Here is a 22,451-nt window from a genome sequence, read left to right as displayed (position 1 = left end):
TTTCCTTTGATGTGGTTTCATGATCAGTTTCAACCAGTGCCAAGACCGTGCTCCTGCCAACAGGAATTATTTCGCCCTCCTTTTAACTCCCTACCCCAGCTCTCCTGCCACCTCTCTTCTCCTGTCAGCACTAAAAATCACAAGGCCATGCAGTGAGCACGTTTAACAACCCAGCTGAAAACTCTTTTTTCTTCCTTTATCTTCCATCAGATCAGCCTGCCCATGCAGCGAGCACATCAGTGCTAGTGGCAGACCAAAGGAAGAGAAAGATTTGGTAACGCTTGCCTGGTCACCAGCCGCCTTCAATCAGCCTCCAGTTGTGCGATCCCAAACCCAGAGACCCAGCACACAACAGAAACTCGGTTTGCCTGCACGCCCGTGTAATTGGTCCAAATTAAATATCAGAACTTCAGGATTCTACAGGGATTTTCATGACTATTTCTGGTCAACACGTAACAGGAAACTACTTTCACTGTGCACATTGTTTATATTCAAACCTCTTCTGACATAATAACAACCACATTAAATACTTCATTCCTTTTGGATATTACAAAGTAATTTGGAAAACTGATTCATCCATTATCATCTTAGGTGTGTAAACCTATTTTTAAATAGTGACAAAAATTAGTTAATAAAGAATGTCATTGTTTTTAATCCTAAACATAACTGAACCCAAAATGGCAGGTACTTGTTAGGTATCGTAGCATCTCACAGTTCTTACATTTCTTTTGTCCCCATGCTATTTAAGTTTACTGCAGTTTTCAAGAAAAACCTTGTTATCTGCTATTGACAGTTGCTATTTTTTTTTATCTTAACACACCTTTGTTATTTAAACACTGTAAAACTGAATGTTGTAGACTGAACAGCACAATACAACACCACAGATAATATAACAACAGTTGAATGGCCACACAAGGAAGACGTTTACTGGACAAAAGTATTCTCGGTTCAACTGGAAGAGGAAATGTTTTCCATAAGAACAACGCAGTTTGGGACAGACAGAACCCAGTATTCAGGTGGACCTATGTTACTAGCATTTTCTGTGATATTTAGATCCACATGGTTAGACAAAGGATGGAAAAATAAAACGACAAGTTTTGTGGCATCTTCAGTTTTGCTCAGTTTGTCACCGTGACTGATGAAGACAGCAAAGACAGTAGTTTCTTCTGATTTTCACTTGATGGAAAAGGCACTTCTCCAAATTCAACTCATAAAATTACTGTATTCTTTTGCACCAGGATATCCTTCTTCATGATGTAACAGTTCTAACTTGTATTCTGCATTTTGTTTGAAAATTAAAACACAATAGACATCTGCTAATACTTTCCATATCATTTTAAAAAAGCAAGAAACCATAACTATTCATACCACTTTTCTGTATAAAAGGGTGACTAAAAAAATACATAAAACATATCTTGATTGCTTCTCACAGTATGTATTTCTCATCCACAAACAATACTGAGGCTTTGGGGAGATCAAACAGAAGTTAAACCAGGAAAACAAGCTCACAGCATTATTTTTAACTGTTACTTACGATTTTCCTTGTGGCATACTTTCAGGAACATCAACAAAGTACGATATGTTGGTGAACTGTGGTGGTCGAAATCCAGCAATTATAGAAACAGAGGCTGGCGACCCTCTGCTTCCAAGTTTATCTGCTGCCAGTACAGTCAGCAAATACTCCTTGTCCCTCACCAGTGGCAAGCCTGTTGTTTTAATCAAGCCAGTGTCCTTCTCAACTTCAAATCTGTCTTCACCACCTAAAAAGAACAGATCCACAAATTGTTGTCAGCAAAAAACATTTTTACTTGATTAAAATCGAGAGGAGAATAAGGTATAAATTCCTGAGTAAGTTTTGGCTCAGAATCAGCATGCACACAAAAATTCGAAAGTTTGTTTAGAACTTAGAAGTCAGTAATTACATTCATTTATTCTAAGTTGCATTTTACTTCTCCAGACAATTATCACTCTTCTCTACCCTCCAATACGTTGCTGTTGTTTGACCCTAAATATCCCTTACAAGAAAATACCCTTCTAGAATCCTGGCCAAAAAGAACAAATTTACCTTTGGAGAGGTATTGCTACTCCCCTTCTGCTCAGACAGTTTTGAACTAATATTGAAGTTTCTTTGAAGAGTCCCACAAAGAAAATAATTAATGAGTCTGTACTAACTTTGCAAAGCTAAGCCACAACCCAGACACTTAAAAATTTGTTAGAAATGAACCAGAAGCATGACTCCTGCAAGGGAGAAGGAACATTAACCCTCTCCACCCAACCACCTGTGCTCCACGTACTGCCCTAGCTCAGGACCAGGCAGCCCTGCTGCCATCGCCACCCCCTTGCCAAAGCCCCGAGGAACACCGACTGCTCCAGTCCCCCATTCCCTGAGGGACAATCTGGGCGGGAACCCAACTCTGCACGGAGAATGTACTTCAAATCTAGCAAATCTTGCCTGCACCCTCAATAAAAGTTGTTTTTTCTCACACAGAGAGCTGAAGGTTTATGAACCTTTTGCAGGGAAGATTTTTCACTAACAGAAGTGAGGATAAAAGAGAAAAAAAAAAAAAAATCACAATAGTTAGTGAAGCCAAATATGCAGGAAATGAGAGGGTTAAAACTTACCTTCCAAGAGAGAATATTCTACAGCTCCACGGATCCCTTCATCTGCATCCACGGCAAGCAGCTTGTACACTTCAGTACCTCCCGCAGCTTCAGGGGAAACCACGGCCGAGAACGGGAAGGGCTCCATGGCCCATTCGGGGACGTTGTCATTCACATCTGTCACAGTAAGTGACAAGTGCACCAAGTACCAATCCTTTCCTAATGGTCACAGAAAAACAAGGAAATATTGAGGCAGCTAGTTAATGGCACTCAGAGAAATAGAAATATGTATCAATTCCTGAGTGCACATTGTCTGCAATATTGTTGGCATGTAATCCAGAAAAACTTGGCTTTTAAGGCTCTTCTGCAATCAACAGCGTCCAGACACAACGTGGGGAAAAAATAACCAGCACAAGTACCGCTGAACTGCAAGATCAGGGACATGCATGTAACATTCTACTAACATCTCTTTTTAGGAAAGATCATGTATTCTTAAATTTTCAAAATTTAAATACATGCTTTCTGGAAAATTTTTTTGCTGAAGAAAAAAAGTATAAAGAAATATTTTGTCTCTATAATGGTTACAGCAACTCTGAATTTTGAAAATTAAATAATCATTGCCAAAAAATCCTAACCGATCTACTCTAACTAGTGAGTTTCCTGGTTAGCAAATTCAGTGAAATCCTAATATGGTTTTCACTTCTATTAAAGATTAAATACTGTTAAAAACAAACAAACAAAACTCCAAAACCAAATCACCACAGAATGGAACTATTCAATTCTCCAAAAAATCAACAGCAGAAGTTCCTTAAAAATGGAGGAAAAAGTATTTGTTATACCTTTGTCATTATTTAATCAACTAGTGAAGACAGTAGTGCTCCTAAACAAGTAATAAATATCAGGCAGGTGTTGCTGAAAAGGTGGCAGAAAGGAAGAACGTCAGGCTAAAGAAACTGCTCTGAAATCTCCAGGAATGGAGTTAAGTATTCCTGTTAAAGGAGAAATGAGTAGGAAAATATCCTCGGTGAAGAAAGCTTTTGAACGGGAGACCAAAGGGTAGGATTAAAATCTCCACATTACAGAGAAAGCAAAGTGATACAGAAGATAGAAAGTCATTTTCTCCTTAATAAATTTATATACACTTTCAACTGCAAAAACGCTTCCTTCAGTCACACACAGCTAGCTCAGACTTCGAAGCAACTTAGCTGGGGTAACGTAAGACTGTGACAAAGTGTGTACTTTTTTTTGTGACTGATAATATTTACCAGTAACACCAGGGATGTATAAACATAACTTAGGCCTTTTGGCCAGCTTGGCTCCAAGCAGACCAGCACTGAACTTATGAAAAGTTTTGCTACAGAAGCCAACGTGAGTGTTGCTGCAGCCCGCAGGCAGTGCCTGTGGCTCCAGACAAGGGGGCACGCACAGCCAGTCCCACTCTGAGCACCACGCAGCTGCGCTGACGTGGTCCTGAGCCCCACTAACAAGCCTGGGGAAGCAAAAGGGAACGTGGTCCAGGTAAAAGCAGCTATCTACATTTACGACATCATTTATCCGCAAGTTTAACAATGGATGTAAAGTCAGAATTTTTAAAGCTGATGGTGTTATTACTCGATTTCAGTGTGTATTTTTAATTTATACATACATGAAAACATATCTACACATGCATGTATTTATTTCCAAAATAGCTTTACAGGAACCGAAATAACACATAAACACCTAAAATTAGCTGGTTTAATTTAAATCTAATTAATAATACAAAGAACTTAGTATTTAAGACTCTAAATATAAAGTGTTGCCTAAATGTCTAATCTTGTAAACAGTGTTATCTTGCTAAGGAGAATATTCTCCCAGGAGGGTGGGCCACTTCAGCTCAGCAGCAATACTCCCTCTCCACGTCCTTAATTGCAGTGTTACAGCCCTCTCCAAAAAACATCCATGTTCCAATTAAAATACATTACTTTTGTCTGATGTCTGCATTTACTAATGTTATCTCTTCACTCCCGCAGCTGTACTAATATATCTTTCACATCAGTCTCTTGCAAGCTTCAGCTTTTCATAATTACGCACCTCTGTCTGACGGCAAGTGGCATATTTAGTACATCGTATCATAATCTGCAATCTATAAACAACCAGTAAGTGGATTGTCACAAAGAAAACTCCTTGGTGCTGTGATTAACAAAGCCAAATGTAAGTTTCTTAGTTTAGATTCCTGAGACTTAATCCATAATGACCTTTGAATACTTTCTGTTCTTATCCAGAAAATTCTCTTAATAGAAAAATCAGCATTCAGCCAAGATAACCACAGTTCTTCTTAGTTAAGCTTGTAAAACTGTATTAATTCATCTGAATTTTAGAACAGCAACTGTGAGTACATCGCTCTTTTTTCTTTCTCTAAAGAGAAACAGAAAGTGAATTGACAGTAAACTTGTTAAATCCAAATGAATTGCTTTGTAATTATATCCTGTACTCAGAATGTAATGTTCCAGAAAATATATTAGCTTAAGATAGCAGATATGCAAAAAATAGTGATTACAGCAAAACTAAACTTCTAATTTATCAAACAGTAAATCACAGAAGAAGTTTCCTGAAAAATAACCCTAAACATGCCTTACACCATCACAGAAAATGGATATATGCAACACACATTTTTACATTTTCATGGAAAAAGTCTCAGTTACTATGTACACCCAAGTCTTACAAGGTCTTCGTGACCCTAACTGAGACACGCGGTGTGTGTTGTGTATTGCACTGCTGCAGCCAGCGGTGTTGGGAGGCCTGGGGTAAGGATGCTCAGTTCAGCTTTCTCTAGCCAAATGTTCTTCGTAACATAGCATGGAAGGCTAAAGCTTCCAATGATAAACTCGAATTGCCTCATTACAAAAAAAGACCAATGTTGAGGTGAGTGTACTGTAGCCCACAGTTATCGCACTGTCCTCGCAGTCACCCAGCTATTATTCCCTTCAACATTTAGACAGCCTGCAAAATCAGCTGCACGCTTTCTTGTCTGTATAGCACAAAAGAAGCCAGAAGGAGCATCAAAAAACCGTCCCAAAATCACGAGGTAAAAAGCAGCAGCATGGACATTATTTGCTACTGCCATACTAAACAGAACCAGATGTGTTTCAAAGAGATGTGTTTCATGTCAGAATGTGTGTTCCAGAAGTCCCAGAGCAGCCAGTCCAAGACACCTGAAGAAACCGCAGAGGAGGGAACTTGATAGACATTGATCTGAGTCTGAGGTTGAAATATACCACGGTGACCCACGACAGGGTAACTTCTAAATGAGAAGTGCCAAATGAGATTATTGTCTGCTTGAATGATCCAAAGATTTTAATTAAAAGGTTGCCCAAAAATAGTAAGTGCAAAAGGGAGAAGTTTGTGTGAGACTTGCCTGTCTCTTCCCAAAAGAACAGGTCTTGTAGAAGCTGTCCCAAGTTTGTAAACACCCGCTGTCAGCTTAGTTTGCCAGGGAATACTGCAGGCTTAAAATAGCAAGCACTAAATTGGAAGCCGAGTTAAGAACCTTTGAAAATCCACCTCTGTAACAGCAAGATCTATTGAGGATTTGAATGCCACCTTGATAACCCTGCCAGGAGTAAAAGGTTACTGACCTTTGTCTCTCTGGCGTCTGGAAATCAATATCCTAATCAACCCACAGACTCCTTCTGTTTCAAGTTCTGCTAAAGTTCTTAACATGCATGTATTCCTCTATCAAAAAATAAGCCACAATAGAAGAATAACCGGTTTTTATTGAACGGGTAGTAATAAACCTGGATATAAATTCCACTCCTGTCACTTACTGATTGTCAGTTCACTGAACGTTAATATGGTGGCACTTAGTACATAATTATAACTGAGAAATATCTCTTGTAAGGAAACTGTGGAAAACGGCATCAGGACTGAGATTAACCCTCACATGCTCTACTAAACTTTATTAATCAAAAACTAAAAAGACTCGGGCATGTTCCTCCAGGTACTTCTGTTTTAATAGTTAAGAGACTTTAACGTCATTTGACATCTTGGCAAGATCAAAGCTTTCAGCAATATTTGGTTACCTCTGAAACATCTGAATACTCTTAAGAAATCTGTTAGTGTAGTCAGCAGGAACCGCATGCACATAATCAAAGAGACAGGCCTAAGTGCCTCTCTTGACCAGTGTATGTTTCTACCGCATATGACCTTACAGATCTTGTTGGTATATTAGCTTCTTCCATCAACCATAGGCAATCTGATTCATAAGCAAAAATACTAAATAAATCATCATGATTTCACTTTCAGATAAAGGTAGTCTGGAGGAAAATGACTGCAAGTCAGTTTTCCCTTGACTGCATACCATATATCATAGCAAAAACTATAACAGAAACACCGAACAGGACTGTATTTCTCTGCACAGAGACCTACAAATGCGACCTGACAACTTGTAGAAACAACATCAGGGTGCCCAATGAAGCGTGATCGGACAAGGACTTGCCAGAGGACAATGAGTGTGATGAAGAGACTGACACAAACAATAATGTTTAGTATGTGTATGTCTAGCAGGAGAAGGCATTAAGAATTTCAAAGTATATGTTTGTAAATGTGAATTTTTAAAGCATAACTTCACATTCTAATGAGCACAGTAAATATTTAGAAGTTTTTCGTTTGTCATAATTATCATGACAAACATTACAAAATGCACTCTCTTATGTTTTGTAACTGACATAGCTGCTTGCCTACAGAATAGTTGTGTTTTCCTAGAGAATGGAGCTTAAACTGAATCTATAATTTTTATAAGGTATATAAAATTCTTTTATATATATATATATATATATAATATATTCAAATTCTCCTATTTATGAAAATCATTTGTACTTCAAGACAGTGGAAGGAAATTTTAGAAACATCCATCTCCTGATAGTTCACGTCTCAATGCCTCCTTCCATCAAAACACCCCCTATATGTGTCTTGCCAATATATTATACATGTACATCAGTAGATTAACACTAGTAGTATATTATTATGTATCTGCATTTGTATATTATGATTAATAGTAGTTTATTAGTAGTATATAGGTAGTATATGTGCAGTAATATTGCTACATTATGGGAGAAATAATATATTAGTATTCCACTCAAATCTTAGCAGAAAAGGCTTAAAACTGGTAATCCTCTGTGGATTTGGGTTAAGACCTACAAACATACACTTTAATTATCTGTTCTAAATACCAGGCCCCAACAACAAGTGGAGATACCTGCAACTATACTCCGCAGTGTAAGTCCACCTACTACTGAGATCCTAAGTCAGGAACCTGAAACGGGCTTAATTATCCCTAAAAGAATTTTCAAGCTGTTTTGCAATACACTACCAATAAGAATCTCCTCAATATTAAACACTAGATGCTTGACTTTCAAGCCAGACACACTGTAGATACCCTACACAATGTCATCCATTCAACAAAATCCTACTAAGACAATAGTTCTGTTAATTACACTGTTGGCACATGTGCAGATTTTGCATTTGACAGATTCAGCTTTCTCACAGATACTGGGTAACGAGAGACAAAACTCAAGATGGCTCTTGCTGCATATAAACATGACAGTAACATAACACTGGAACACCTTATATTAAAAATTAGTATTTTTAAAAGTCATATAGAAAATAATATCTCATATTCAAAAGGGTGAAATCATATTTTCATTTGATCAGCAAGTATTTTTTCCTCTTTTCTTATTTTTGTTCATTATGGAAACTCATGAAAACAGGTTCTATGAACAGCTTGCTTTTCCCACATATTTGCAAACACCACTTTTTTGCCCTTTAGCAATATTAAAACTAAGCCCTCTCTACAGCTCTCTTTTCAATTTATATAAAAAATTAAAACTGAAATTATAAACTCTAGTCTAGAGCTTTTTCCTACTTTAGCTGCTTAATTCCCTATTAGAGTCAATTCGTGTATCATCAAAAATCCTTCTTAGGGCAGCTCATCCTGAAGTCTGCATTTTCTCTGATATTGCCTCCAGTTGGAATTGCTTCCTTTTAGCCTATTATTACTGGCAAAAGCTGCAGCACTGAAATTCATTCCCTGTCACCAAAACCCATCTTCATAATCCACTGCTGAAACCTCATCACAGGTATCTGTCTATAATTGCTTATTTTTCATGCCTATCTATGGTTGAAAACTCATAAGCAGAAGTTACTCTGAATTCTGACTGCATTAGGCAACGTAACGCTGGCTGGCCCAAGTTCTGTTCACAGGAAATATGTGCTATGCCATGACTCACAATTTTTATCCTTTGAAGAAAAAAATACATAAGCAAAATATTAAGTGGCTTGCTGGGAAGTTTAACCATAGGAAAAATGCTCTTTAAAAACAGCAATAAGTAACTAAAAAAAAAAAAATTTTAAAAAAGGAAAAAAATAAATAATCTCTAAAATGGCTTTATTTAGGTCTGCCTGTAGGCAAATTTCTAGATCCATACAGCTAATGAAAACAGTTCTCTGTCAACATAACTCTGTGTAAGAATTACACATCAACATAATCCAACTGTTGGTTTCTATAGCAGAACCATTTCAAAGAATGTCGCAGTTTACCTACATAATGTCCCTAGGTGTTAGACTTTCAGCATTATATGTTAGACTAATTTTAGCACTACACCTGTTCAATCTCTCAATAGAGGCAAAAAAACCTTGGCCACCTCAGCTATCTGAGGAAACCGATTTAGCAAAACCAGAAGTGTTGTCCATCTGATAACATTCATTCAAGTCCACAAGGTCCAAATTGTAACACAGATAGGATTTGTGCAATATCTAAAATTTTCCTAGTTTAAGACAAAATTCACTTTTTTGAAAGGAAGCCACTTCTCCAAGAAAAAGCATGAAGATCTGTTATTCAAATGCCTTCCAGAAAACAGCAGTGCCGCTCAAGGACAGTGTCAGCCCCCTTGCTAGATTCCTTCTTCCAAATCTCCACAATCAAAAGGCAGACAGTGCCCCATTAAGCACAGTTGCCAAGACTGAGAAACTTCATTAAAGGCAGAGTTAAATATACAGGAGAAAACATAACACTTTAAATTAAGTATTCTAAGTTAGAAATTTGATCCTTTGCTGAGATACACAGAATCACAGAACGTCCTGAGTTGGAAGAGACCCACAAGGATCATCGAGTCCACGTTTGTATAACAAAAAACTGTTCTTATTAAAAACAAACAAACAAACAACAGGAAAAAACCTTCATACTCACATACTATGAAGACTGGGTTACATACTTTGTCCAAAAATTTCCAATACAATAAAAAGGTGTCACAACCTTGTAAAATAATTAGTAATTTTTCACATGAAATTTAAGACATACAGAGGGACAATATTTAGAAGGAACCGAAAGGCCTCAAAATCATGAACCTCTAGGGGAGTCTAAGGTTTGTCAAAATTGAAGAACATAGTGAAAATTTCAAGTGACCTTGATTGAACAATGGTTCCTTTCTTCTTTAGGTTCTTCACTAGTTCTTTATAGCTCTACCGAATCCGGGTTTATCTGAAAAAACTCTTTTGCAGTGTTCACCGCTAATTTTATAGATGAGGGTTTCAAAGTAAAGTAACAGGAACTAGCTCCTCCAACCTGACACCAAGGTCGGTTTAGAAAGATTCACTGGACTGCACACAGATATTGCAAACCAATAAATCCTGTCATTTCACACAGCAACTCAAAAAAATATTCCCCCACCTACCCATATTGTTACACCAAGGGTGGCAGGAAGGAGGAGAGAGCTTCGGTATTTATTCAGTTAACAGTTAATTTATTCAGTTAATGTTACGCTGGTCAAACCAAGCCTTGAAAACCATGCATGCTGAAATAGCTTGATTGCAATTTCAAATACTGTAGGTTTAGTTGCCTCTAAACCCATCTCTTTTCACTACGTCAAATTATAAAAGATGCTGTCAATCTGTGAAATCCAACGTGTTCTCAGACTTCTGATTTCATTAGAATTATGCGACTGTCTTTTCTCTCAAAAATCCAATGGATACTTCTATAAGACAAGACCTGAAAATAAAATCCTCGCTTTTGTTAAAAATGTAGGCTTCTCTGCATCGGTATAATTGATAAAACTGACAATGCCAGACATTCCGATTTAAAAAATCTGACAATATAGAATATGTACTTGACTGAACATGTCTCTACAATTGTGGACAAATATTGTACATTCCTTGAATGTACTCAGGGAAGAGGTATTATATTATTATGATTAAACAATAATGGGTGAGAAGCTAGGTTGCTCCTGGCATTTTTAGGTCATTTCAATTTATCTGCAAAAGGAGATTATGAAAGTGTCAAAAGTTTTGCAGGTGTTTGGGTCAATATTGCTACTACACTCTGGTTTGCATCTACAGGCAAATTAAGTATTCAAGTTATTTTGGGTTTAGTTTGGTTTTTTGGTTGGTTGGTTTTTTGGTTTTGGTGGGGTTTTTTTGGTTTTTGGGTTTTTTTTCAAGTTGCTCCAGCTTCTAAGACTTTTACCTTAAATAGACAAATGTTTTCAAAAAACTCAGGGGGTTGTTATTTGTTTGGGTTACCACAAATAAAATATTTTGGGTTTGGTTGACAGGACATTGTTGTTTTGAGCAGACATTGCAAATATAATACTGAACTCTTTGAACACCTCACTCTAGAATATGTCTTCATGTAGAATATCTACTGACCTAAGGTTTGGGAAGGTACATTTCCAGAAAAACGTGTCCTAAGTCTCTAGTTGCAATCAGGAGAAATCTCAGTTCCCATTTTCAGACCATAACATGAGAAAAAAAGCTACAGGTTATTGTGCCCAGTCCTACTGTATACCCTTCAAAAAACCGGGCAATTATGCATGAACATTTCTCTACTGTCATTTCTGAAAAATTAATTAAGTATATGATGGGCTACTTTTAAGTACAGTAGTTTGCTCATTAATTAAACATAAACCTTCTAAAGAGATAACTTTGATGGGCTCAAGCTGTGGACAGCCCACATTCCCTCCTAAGATGCCTGATATTTTTGCAGACAGAATGATGACAGTCTGTCATATCTCTGTTCCTTACCCTCATCTAGCTTTTAACATAGGAGTTAAAGCAAACCAGAAAACAAAAGTACAAAAGCAAAGAAAGCATCACATGAGCTAAATGATTGTGTCAGAGTGGATCTTAACATAAATTAGCAATTAAAAGAGAGTAAAGTGATAACCACATTATCAGGGACTTCTCAGTGTGGTATCCGCCTGCAGAGTGTGGCAGATAGAAAAACCAAGCATGCCCAGGTGTGAAATAATGACTGCAAATTAATAATTGCAACAGACATCCTTCAATAACAAAACATGTGTCTTAATAAATTATTATTGATTGCCAAAAAGTATTACCATAAGGAGAGAACTTAGCTAAAGAAGTAGTAGCTACCATACCACTGTAAGATGGGAAGTACGTTTTCTTTTGATTTAACAGCATTAAAACCATTGCAGTTTAACAAAACACATCTACTGGATAATAGATGATGATTTCAATTTAAGCCCAGCTTCATGTGTAACTGTTAACACCGCTGTAATTCATAAAACAGGTAATAAGAATTGCAAAAGACAAAACATCACCCAGAAGCTACTTAATTCTTAAGGATGATCCACACAGAGAATCAGTACAGCGAGTAAGGGACTAAGGCCTCAGATAAAATTAAAACATCTGATCCTTGGCTTCCAAGCATGAAAGCTTTCAAGGTTTAAAATACACGTATCACTAAAACTGGTATCTCCACTTTGTATGTGGATTTTAAAAGGACAAATATACTTAAAATATAAGTGACTGGTGTTACCTATTTGAAAGGCATGTCAAACATCACCCTTAGTAAATCCTCTGATAAGAAAAAATGAATGACGGGATTACAAAACTAATGCCCATGGATGAAGTAAACTCAAAGGAGCTTGAGATAACAGAGGATTAGAGAGACAGATCCTTCATGCTCTTCCCCCAAGCATTAATGGAGTAATTGCTCCTTCTCAAATTAAATGCTAGCTCTATGTTAAAATATTAATGTGTATGACAGTCTAAGAAATTTTACCTTCTATTCACTGAGTAAAAACTTAAAATAGTATTATGGGTTTGTAAAGACTAAATAAATTGTGTCCCAATGAAACAAATGGGATAAAATCTGACAGAAAACATGAAGATAATCATAACTTCTTTCCAGGCAAGGTTAACTGAAGAATATAGCCCAGAGCTGCGTGACCAGTGGGGTCACTAGAGGAATTTGCTCGTCAAGGATCATGTGCCAAAAAACAAGCTCAAAGTTAAGCCCTGAAATTTTGGAATTCTGTTTAGCATCTCATTGCTCAAGCTAATGTATGAGTTTTTCCTGGTATTTCTCTTTGCTTTGGGGTTCTGGGGTTTTGCTGGGTTTGTTTGATTGTTGTTTGGTTTGGTTGTTTTTTCTTTTGGCCAGCACACTTGTAAATTACAAAAAAAAAAAAAAAAAAATAAAAAGTAAATATTGTTGGGTCATATTTCAATTTCAAATGAGTGGTTTCAGCTCTGCAGCGTGAGGTGAAATGAGAGTCAAGGGTGACAGCAAGACTGGCAGGGACCTCACTGTCCCTGAGCACGAGAGCAGAGCAGGTCCCGAGAGATAAACCCGGTTCATCCCACAGTTGGGTGGTCACCCGGCAGATTCATGGTGACGAGGAGGCCAAGTCCGCAAGGCAGAGTCAGGGTCAGCAGGACACGGGGCCAGGTACAGCCCAGCTGGGGGGCTTGGGACAGGGCCTGAGCTTAAGCGCAGCTCCCAAGAGACAGGGCAGAGGCCACAGCCAAGGCTGGTGACAACTGTCTGCGTCGGGTCAGAGCCGGCCTTGAACGTGGGCAGCCAAACCCAGGTTGCTGCAAGACCCATTACTGCACTCCAAGACCTGACAATCACGTTGGACAGGTCAGCACTAATCTGAAAGGAAACATCCTGTAAATCCATGAAGTCTATCTGGTTTGATTGACCTGTGAGTTCTTCTCTATTTCAAAACTGACTTCTGCCTGTTTTAAAACCTTTCTAAGAATCCATGTGAGGAACTCACCTAAACTTGAACTACAAAACAAGTGTCACCTCTCTTGTCCAGGCCCTGGGATTATCACTCCTCCACAAGCACAGCAGAGTCCACACCATAAAAAAGCTCTTTGCACTGGGGGTCCATATTTTCCTGTTGCTGCTTTCCAGTAACTACTGTTTCCAGAAAACATATAAACTAGGTTAAAACTAAGGCTACAAACTATCAAATGGCCACAAAAAGATACAGAGTGAATAAACGGAACTAGTATTGAACTATTTCCTCTAGAGATTGCAGTTAATTTTACTGTAGCACTAAAATGCACAAAATATTTATTATTTCTAGAATACCAAACAAATTATGGATTTTCTTACTACTATTTTGAGAATGCTTCACCAGAAAAAAAGAAAAGTTTTTATTCTTAGAGATGTATTAGGCCCACTTGTGCCACAATGCTTTTACCCATTCTTTATCACTTTAGATAATGAAGTACACATTACAAATGACCAATAATAAATGACACTGAAAAGATAAAGGACAAAGATGGTAGACTTTATATAAAGCATCTAAAAATCTGTCTTATCCTTGACATAATTGCCTGGGTTGAAGAAGAAACTAATGCCAGAATTAATTACTGCTTAGTTTTCAATTCTCATCTACCAGGCAGCAAGAATTAGAGGGGGAGAAAATAAAAAATAGATGAAAGTAATTAATACAACTTTACACCACTTGAACATAAATCAGGATCTGATACCGTAAGTTCTAATACCAGAAAACCATAGCTGCTGGAATATTAATGGTTATTTACAATGTAAATTAAGCCAGCACAAATATTAAAAGCAAAACAAACTGGAGAAAGAACCTGAACTTACACTTTTTCTCACAGCAAAATTCAGTGTAACTAGCTCCATGCTTTAACGCATTTTGAGAGTTCACTTCTGTAAATAGTGGTCTTTTCCTGGCGATTTGCAATCTTCTGTATCTTCTTTATTTCAGATTAATAAAAACACCTGGTTCTTCTAGATGTCTTTTTCCCTCTCCTAACCTATCCTTTTGGTTATCTTTTCTCACATTACTGAAGTTTGGATTGTGAGCAAGGAAAGACATAACGTTCTAAATCTGTTTCAAATACCTATGTATTTTAACTCTAATAAAATAAGAATGTAAGCATTCTGCAACTTAGAAAAGTTTCAAAGGTGTCAAGTCATTACTAGCCTTTATCTGATGAAAAAACTAGTACTAATAAAGGTGTACTTTTGAATTTAAGCTCCTTTAAACAAAGGAACTTAAAATCACTAGCATATAAAGTATGCCATTTACACTGTCCAAAATTAATTGCCATCTACTTAGTCTCTGAGAGTCAGAATCTAGTTCTACATGTTTCTTAAAGATTATCATCTTACTACTTCATACTACTAGCAGTAATATATCAGGCTAGTGGAAAGCACTCCAAAATATTTAGTAAAACTACAAGATGGTGAAAAAAATCCCTGAAAATAAGTTAAAGTCGTGGGGTTTTTTTGTTTTGTTTTGATCTGTTTTAACTGGGTTAGCAAACACTGCTTTGGAAAATAAATCTCTGGCATGACAGTGACAAGCTTTGTTCCAGGCAATCTCAGACTTCTATATTCAGGCTAGATAAGGGTGAAAACCATCACAAAGGTGAGACTGGCAGTAACTGGGGGCAAGGTTAGCTACCGCTTTCTTAGCAACATCTTCCTGATCCTGACAGAGGGAACTGTGACACCAACAAAGGGCCGAAACTTGAGCTCCATGACAGAGTGGGTGAACATCCCAGCAACATGCTCTGCTTGACCGGAGAGATTTTGTCACTGCCTCCCAGTAATGACATTCCCTTTGGCACCTAGCCTTGCTCAAGACTGAGTAGCAGAGACAGGACACAGAAAGCATTTGGTTTTTTTGGAAATTGGTCTATCAGCCTCCGGGTTAGCAGCCAAAGCTCAAGCTGGAACACAGTGCAAAGCCAATACAAGTGACTGACAACAACATGCTCCAGCGACAGACAGGACAAAAACGCAGCGAGAACCAGAGAAGCATCTGAGAGTTGTTCTTCAGGACCAGAGTGAAATGAGTTCACAGGAGGATGTATCCATGTCACTGAAACTGCCAGCGCTAATTAGGCATCCTTGAGGATTCAACAGACACCAAGGAATAAACTGCCGCACTCCTACGGGCTGCCCCTCAGTCAGAAAACAGAAGAGATGAGGGACAGGAATAGCGTGGGAAGCTTTTCACGTCTCCCGCCGGTGCTGCTCTGAGGCTCCCCTGAGCAACTGCGCTGCTCAGAAGTTAACAGTTATCACAAACACTGTAAGTCACATAACATAAAACCCTTTCTAAACCTTTCCAAGATGAAATCAAACCAACCAACTCGTTTCTGCTGATACAATTTTCTCCAGAATACCCACATTCTAGACAATCTTCAGAACATTGTTACCATCACAACTAATAGGAAAATAACAAGAGACATGGTGAATGTACACAGATAGCCACCATTCAGTGAATTAAAAAATGCTTATACTAAGCTGTGTTTTAATAGGTGCAAAATATTAGCCAAGATGACAATTCAAAAATTAAAAAAAAAATTTTAAAGTAATAGATGTAATCAGCCAGAGATAAATTAAACGAGCTATTCTGTTAAACTTGAGTAAGACCCTCTGAATGATGACAATTTAAACTGTAAACATGCCGTTTTAATGGTGCACATTGGAACCCTCAGACTCTTAAATAAGCGCAGGCACATAAAAGCACCAATCTTGCAAAAATTCACACCATGCTTGTGAGTCAAATGCGTTTAACTTTAATAATGACTCAGATCTCAGCGACTGCAGTCGCATGTTTCAGGTTGAGCACCTACAGGATCAGAGCTGTGCGAAGTGTTTCATCAGAAAGTAATTGTGTGTATGAAGTGTGGTATATCTAACATGCTTTGTCTCAATGCGTATATAAGTAACACTCTTGGGTTATGCTGCACATTTTCCATGCTGCCCATTAATGAATAAGACTTTAAACAGATGAAACAGTTCAATTTTGATAACCAGCTCACTGCTGCAGGCATTTTACACAGCTGTACCGTCCATATTCACTAAACTATGGAATGCTTCTTGTCACGTCCACTGTTTTAACAATTTACAGACTTAAAAGATCAAAACTACATTCCACGGTGTGACAGCACGTGACACCTGATGCAAACCGTCGTTCCGTGCTTCTTGTCACTTGGGGACTTCTTACTCCTCAGAAGACAAACCACCCTCCAACTTACTGACGGGACACGACCACCGCTCTGCGTGGGACACAACTTTTTGCGCAGCCGCAGCCGCGGGTGGAGCGCAGGAGGCCGCGGGCAGCCCAGTCCCCACGCCCGCACCTACCTCTGCGCTCCTGGACGCGCACGACGAGCTCCCAGGCGGGCGCCGCCTCCCTGTCCAGCGCGGCGGCCAGTGTCACCTCGCCGCTCTCCCGCCCCACGCGCACCGGCGACTCCTCGGCGGGCGGCGACACCAGCTCGAACCAGGCGGAGGCGAAGCGCGCCGGGGCCAGCGTGGCCAGGCGGCTGCCCGGGCGGGCGTCCTCGGGCACGGAGAGCGCCAAGGGCGCGGCGGGCGGCAGCGCGGCCCGGCGGCGGCGGCGGCGGGCGGCGGGGCGGGGCGGCGGCAGCCGCTTGGGCTGCGGCAGCACCTCCAGCTCCAGGGGGTCGCTGAGCAGCGCGGGCCGCCCGCGGTCCCGCGCGTAGAGGCGCAGCGGGATGGGCGCGCGCAGGTGGAGCAGGGAGCGCACCAGCACCACGCGCCCGCTGCGCGGCACCACGAAGAAGTGCGCGCTGCGCGGGAGGGCGAAGTAGCGCAGCTCCGCGTTGGCGCCCGCGTCCGCGTCCTCGGCGCGCGCCTGCCACACCTGGGACTTGAGCGCCAGCGTCTCCTCCACGCGGAGCTGCGTGACGCCGGCGCGCGGCCCGCCCACGAAGCGCGGCGCGTTGTCGTTGTCGTCCAGCACGCGGACGGTGAGCGCGGCCAGCTCGGCGGGCGCGGCGCCGCGGGGCCGGCAGCGCTTGCAGCACAAGCCCAGGCGCAGCGAGTAGAGCGCCCGCGCCTCGCGGTCCAGCGGGCGGCGGGTGCGCAGCCAGACGCGGGCGGTGCGGGCGTGCAGCGCCGCCTGGAAGTGCGCCTGGCCCTCGCCCAGCAGCTGCAGGTGCCAGCGGCGCCCCTGCACCTTGGCGCACCAGGGCTCGCGCCCCAGCCGCGTCAGGGGGATGCTGAGTCCGCGCACACGCGTGCCCGCCGGGCGGTTCTCCGCGACGTGGCCGCCGAACGAGGGTCTCCTCCGCGGGGCGGCGCGGGCGGCGGCCAGAGCGCAGCAGAGCAGCAGGCAGCCGGCGACGCGCGGGGCTCCGCGGGGGCCCATGCCGGCTGCGAGCGGCGGCGGCTGCCGGGCGGGCTGCGCTGCTCCCCGCAGCGGCGCGGAGAGTGGGCGGGCGGGGAGGGGCCGGGGCTGCGGGGCAGGGCCGGGCCGGGCGGGGGTCGGGGCAGTGCCCGCCCCTCCCCGGCCTCCTGCGGCGGGCAGCCTGCGCGCCTCCCAAGTTCACACAGAGCGAACTGTTCCCTGCACCTGGCGTAGGATGTCCCTACGGGTCAACCACCCGCTAGCCCAAATGATCCTTCTTTTGTAACAACCGCCCCTTGCTTTCTCTCCTCAAGCCCCCGCCTTCCCCAGGAGCCGAGCTCTTGGTCCGCTCACCCCAGGCAGCAGCGCAGTGATGTCCTGCCGGCTGGCACACGGGTCCAACAGGCTCTCCCAGCGCTCAGCTGTCTGCTGAAAACATTTTCTTGTTGATTTCTAGATAGCTACGTATTATAAAATCCCGGGTTTGCCCCCAGCTTGTACTTCAGCAATGTCACTGGCCTGAAGTTACACCTTTAGTCACAAAGAATCAGCTCCCTAATGCCTCCTGATCTGTAAAGGTAAAACAAACTTTTTGGGTGAAATGCAGCTTAAATAGAGAATGTTTCTGGCAATAAGCAGAAAGAAATAAAATCCAACATTTATTTAACTGTGTTGGATTTTTGGCATAAGTGAGTAAAACTCAAAAAATAATAAAACTGAATTTCCCCATTAAAGTTAACTGACCGCATAAATCAGGTATGCTGCAGAAAAAGTTGATACATTAAGCAGTTCCTCTTCAAAACAGAATTATGCTTTCAAGAATAAAGTCAAACAATATAAAACAGGCATTAGCTATATTTTTGTAGTACATAAATCACTTATTTAATCTTAAGAATCATTCTGAGATTAAAGAAAAGCAAAAAAATAAAGGATACTATATAATACAGCAATTTCAGACTGACAAATTTCTTTGGAGTCCAGGGCAGGTTTAACTCTTCTGTTCACCCACAGAATGGAATAGGCACAAGAACTTCCAAAAATAAAACATCCATCCCTAATTTGCACTGAAGCACAGAGAGGGTAAAAAGGCTGAGGAAAAGCCATCTGAAAGAGAACAGTGCTACTGACAACGCTCTGGTGGCCCATCAGAAATGCAGAACCACTTACCTGAAACAAAAGAAATTAATCTAGAGTACTAACAGGAATTGCTTCTCCTGTGCCTCAAATGTCCCTGAGATTCCAAGCATTATCAATTCTACTTAGGCATAAAACCCATGGTGAAAGAAGTTGCTGAGTCTGAATTCCAACACAACATGGATGCCTCAATTAGGATGAAATGATAAGTGGGTCAATCTTTCATCCATTTCTCTAACAGAATTGAATTGTCATTATAATCAACAATAGTAATCATGAATATACCTTCTTTAAAAAAAATTGAAAGTATTACAGTCATATTGATGTAAAAAAATGTGATAATGCAAATTCTCAGGAGAAGTTTTCCTCACAGAGTGAAAATGGCCTTGAAATCTCTGTATAAAAGCACCTTCCTATATGGGATGTTATCTGGGGTGCTTTCATGGTGGCTTTTTTTTTGTCTTAAAAAAAAGAAAATTTATTAGGTCTATGGATTGTGTACAGAACAAAGGGCAATATAGACTGGGATGGAAAGAACCCATAACTTGGTCACAAATAATTCTATGGCTCCAAAATAAAAGGAACTTTTCCAACAGTTCCCTAATTAGTAGGATAGTATGAAAAATCCACAACTAGTAGTTGATCAAAATTTGATCAAACCATTTTGTGGAATCATTTTAGCAAGTCCTGTTTTCTACATCTATGAGGGCTTCTCTCTGTAAAAACCTGTGAAAATATACCAGGAACAGAACTACATTTTGAAAGGTCTTTCATTTCCACATCAAAAATTCAACTGACATTTTAACTAATTCAGACACAAATATGGTTCTAACAGACTTTAAAGATGAGCCTCGTTCATGGTTTCAAATGCAGAATTCAACCTACATTATTTTAATCAGCATGTAGACAGAAAACTCAGAGATTGCACCTTTTTTTTTTTTTTTTAGGAAAATAGAGACTTTACACTGTTGTTTGTTAAAAAATAAGAAGTTGTTGATTTTTATAGTTCACTGCCCTATAGTAATCATAGACAAATACTTGAGACTCTAATCCTATTACTAACTCTGCAAATTAGTGGGAATCTAAACTGGTGCCCTGGATACTTGTACAGTCAGAATCCCTCTGCCTTCGTCCCACCTCCAGAAGTCCTGACCACACGGGCACTGACTCAGCAATACAAGCTCCTCAGCTCTTCTACTGCACCAGTTTATTGAGATGGCAGATCTAGAGAGGATTATAAACTGTACACATTGTTCGCTTCCTTCTCCTGCCTGTTAGACAGTGTGCTCTGAGGTTACATCAGGATTCTCTGGATGGTCCAGACCATTTTCCCATTTATAGCAACACCCCCTATTTCTGCTCGCTCTAACTTTGGATTTGACAGTTAAGAAGCCCCAGTTCTCTCACTAAAGCAAGAATTCTTTTCTTGTTCTGGCCTTGAATTACCTGTGTGCATCTTTTAATAGTGTAATTAGAAGACTCCCTCTTTGTTTTCTGTAAAAGCCAGGACTTACAACTCTAAGGGTACCTGCATACCCAGACCAAGCCTTCTGACAAGGCTCCCGGGCTGCGCAGATCACCAGCTTGCAAGCCTGGAGTGCAAGGTGAGCTTCGTTTCCAGAGATCTCACACAACCAGAGATATCTAGTGGTCACACACAGCATTGAGCACAACTGACCGGCTGGTTACTGAGGTTCACCTGTGTGATCAGGTGATGGCAAGGCCAAGATAAAATCGTAATTTCTGTCAAAAATGAATAATTCACATTTGAAAATTCCTGAATTGTTGTCTTTGTAACTTACTGATTTACAATATTAATGTAAACTTTTACAGAAACATCATCCTGAGTATTTGATTCAGAATTTGCATTCTACCAATTAGATTTCCTTTAAAATATGAACAGGAAACATTCTGAGGAAAATCTTGCCTTAACCTTATGGAACTGCACTGTAAATATTGAGGCAGGAGAGAAGAATGATGCTAATAATTCTTCCTGTTTTACATACACCTTGTAGCTGAGAGGCAGGATGGCTTAGGGGAAAGTGGCACAATTTACTTTGCCTTTGATCAAAAGGCAAATATGCCTGAAGCGGTGAGTGCTCTTGACTACCGCACACTCACCAGCTGCCTTTCACAGGGGAGAAAGGAGCTGGGAGTCCCCTAAGACCTTTTGCTATAACTAACTATAAATATCTATCAATAACAGAACTAATACTCCCCTCTGGAGCCAGGGGATCGATATGTCCCTGGTACACCTGACAGACACTGGTCTGAAGCACTGGACTGAACTTTGAGGAAGGGTTCTGCCCCTGTGCATCGGGACAACAGCAGCTCAGCTCTTCCTACGCTATTTACTTCCCAGTCAGGACTCCAGTGCCTCAGCACACAGATCTGCAGGATCCAGCCCAAAGTGACAAGCCAGTCCCTCTGCTATTTTACATGGTTTGTTCATTGTCACTTTTTGTAACAACATTTGTAGCTCCATTTTCTCAAATGCAAGTACAAGTGATAATCCTTTCCTGCATAATTTTGCAAACTAAACCTAAATTATTCACAAGTACAGCTGCTGTTGTCTAATCCTTGTGAGCTCTTTATGCGGCTTTCTCACTACACTTCAGAATTTTTTCGTAGAATCTAGCAGTCAAACGAGTGAAGGAAACACCTTCTGTCATGCTAAGAGCAGAATCCTTCCTCCAAAACTGAAAAACTGATGACATTTTCAATATCTTTCAGTATTTTATAACACTTTCCAGTTTATTTCAACTAGCTGGCAGACCCTCTCTGCTGTTAAGCATATCGTGCTATGTACAAGTTCAAGAAGGTTAGAATAAATGTTTTAATTACAATAATCTATGTAAATGGATGTATTCATGCAGTCAGAAACACCTCCTACACAACTTATAATCAAATTAAATGAGCTCTGTACATACAAATAAAAAAGTGAAATCTGAGGTGTGTTGAAATCAAACAATACAGTAACGATAAATTCCCACTGAATAACACTCTAATAGTATATTCTGTTTTCCCTGGCTGGTGCCTTACTACTTAACAAATTAATTACATTATTAATAGTCACAGTAAACAGCTTGAAATTCTTTACAGAAAAGCTTTTCTTAAAAATCCTAAGTTTTCACATGACAGTTTTTCTATTAATCAGATTTTTTAGTGACTGACAGAAAAAGTCATTTCACTTTTTTAAAACAATGACTTTTGTAAATGGCTTCATACTACTCTCTAAACATTCATTTTTCTCAAAACTATGCTTCATCCCTAACTGCCTTAATAACA

The 22,451-nt window shown here is 40.4% G+C and overlaps 1 protein-coding gene across 1 annotated transcript in view; it reads right to left on the bottom strand.

Annotated features, from left to right (window-relative positions):
* LOC135992030 (neural-cadherin-like) overlaps nt 1-18,050 on the bottom strand; it is a 62,000-nt gene extending 43,950 nt beyond the window's left edge. The window contains exons 1-3 of the mRNA XM_065640952.1: nt 17,021-18,050; nt 2,623-2,820; nt 1,535-1,760 (exon numbers count right to left, since the gene is read on the bottom strand). Coding sequence (XP_065497024.1) covers nt 1,535-1,760; nt 2,623-2,820; nt 17,021-18,050 — 1,454 coding nt within the window. The remainder of the gene's footprint in view (nt 1-1,534; nt 1,761-2,622; nt 2,821-17,020) is intronic.
* Nucleotides 18,051-22,451: the final 4,401 nt, after the last annotated feature.

This window comes from Caloenas nicobarica, chromosome 9 (assembly GCF_036013445.1).
Source record: "Caloenas nicobarica isolate bCalNic1 chromosome 9, bCalNic1.hap1, whole genome shotgun sequence".
Classification (NCBI taxonomy): domain Eukaryota; kingdom Metazoa; phylum Chordata; class Aves; order Columbiformes; family Columbidae; genus Caloenas; species Caloenas nicobarica.
This window is presented reverse-complemented; position numbering and strand designations above follow the sequence as displayed.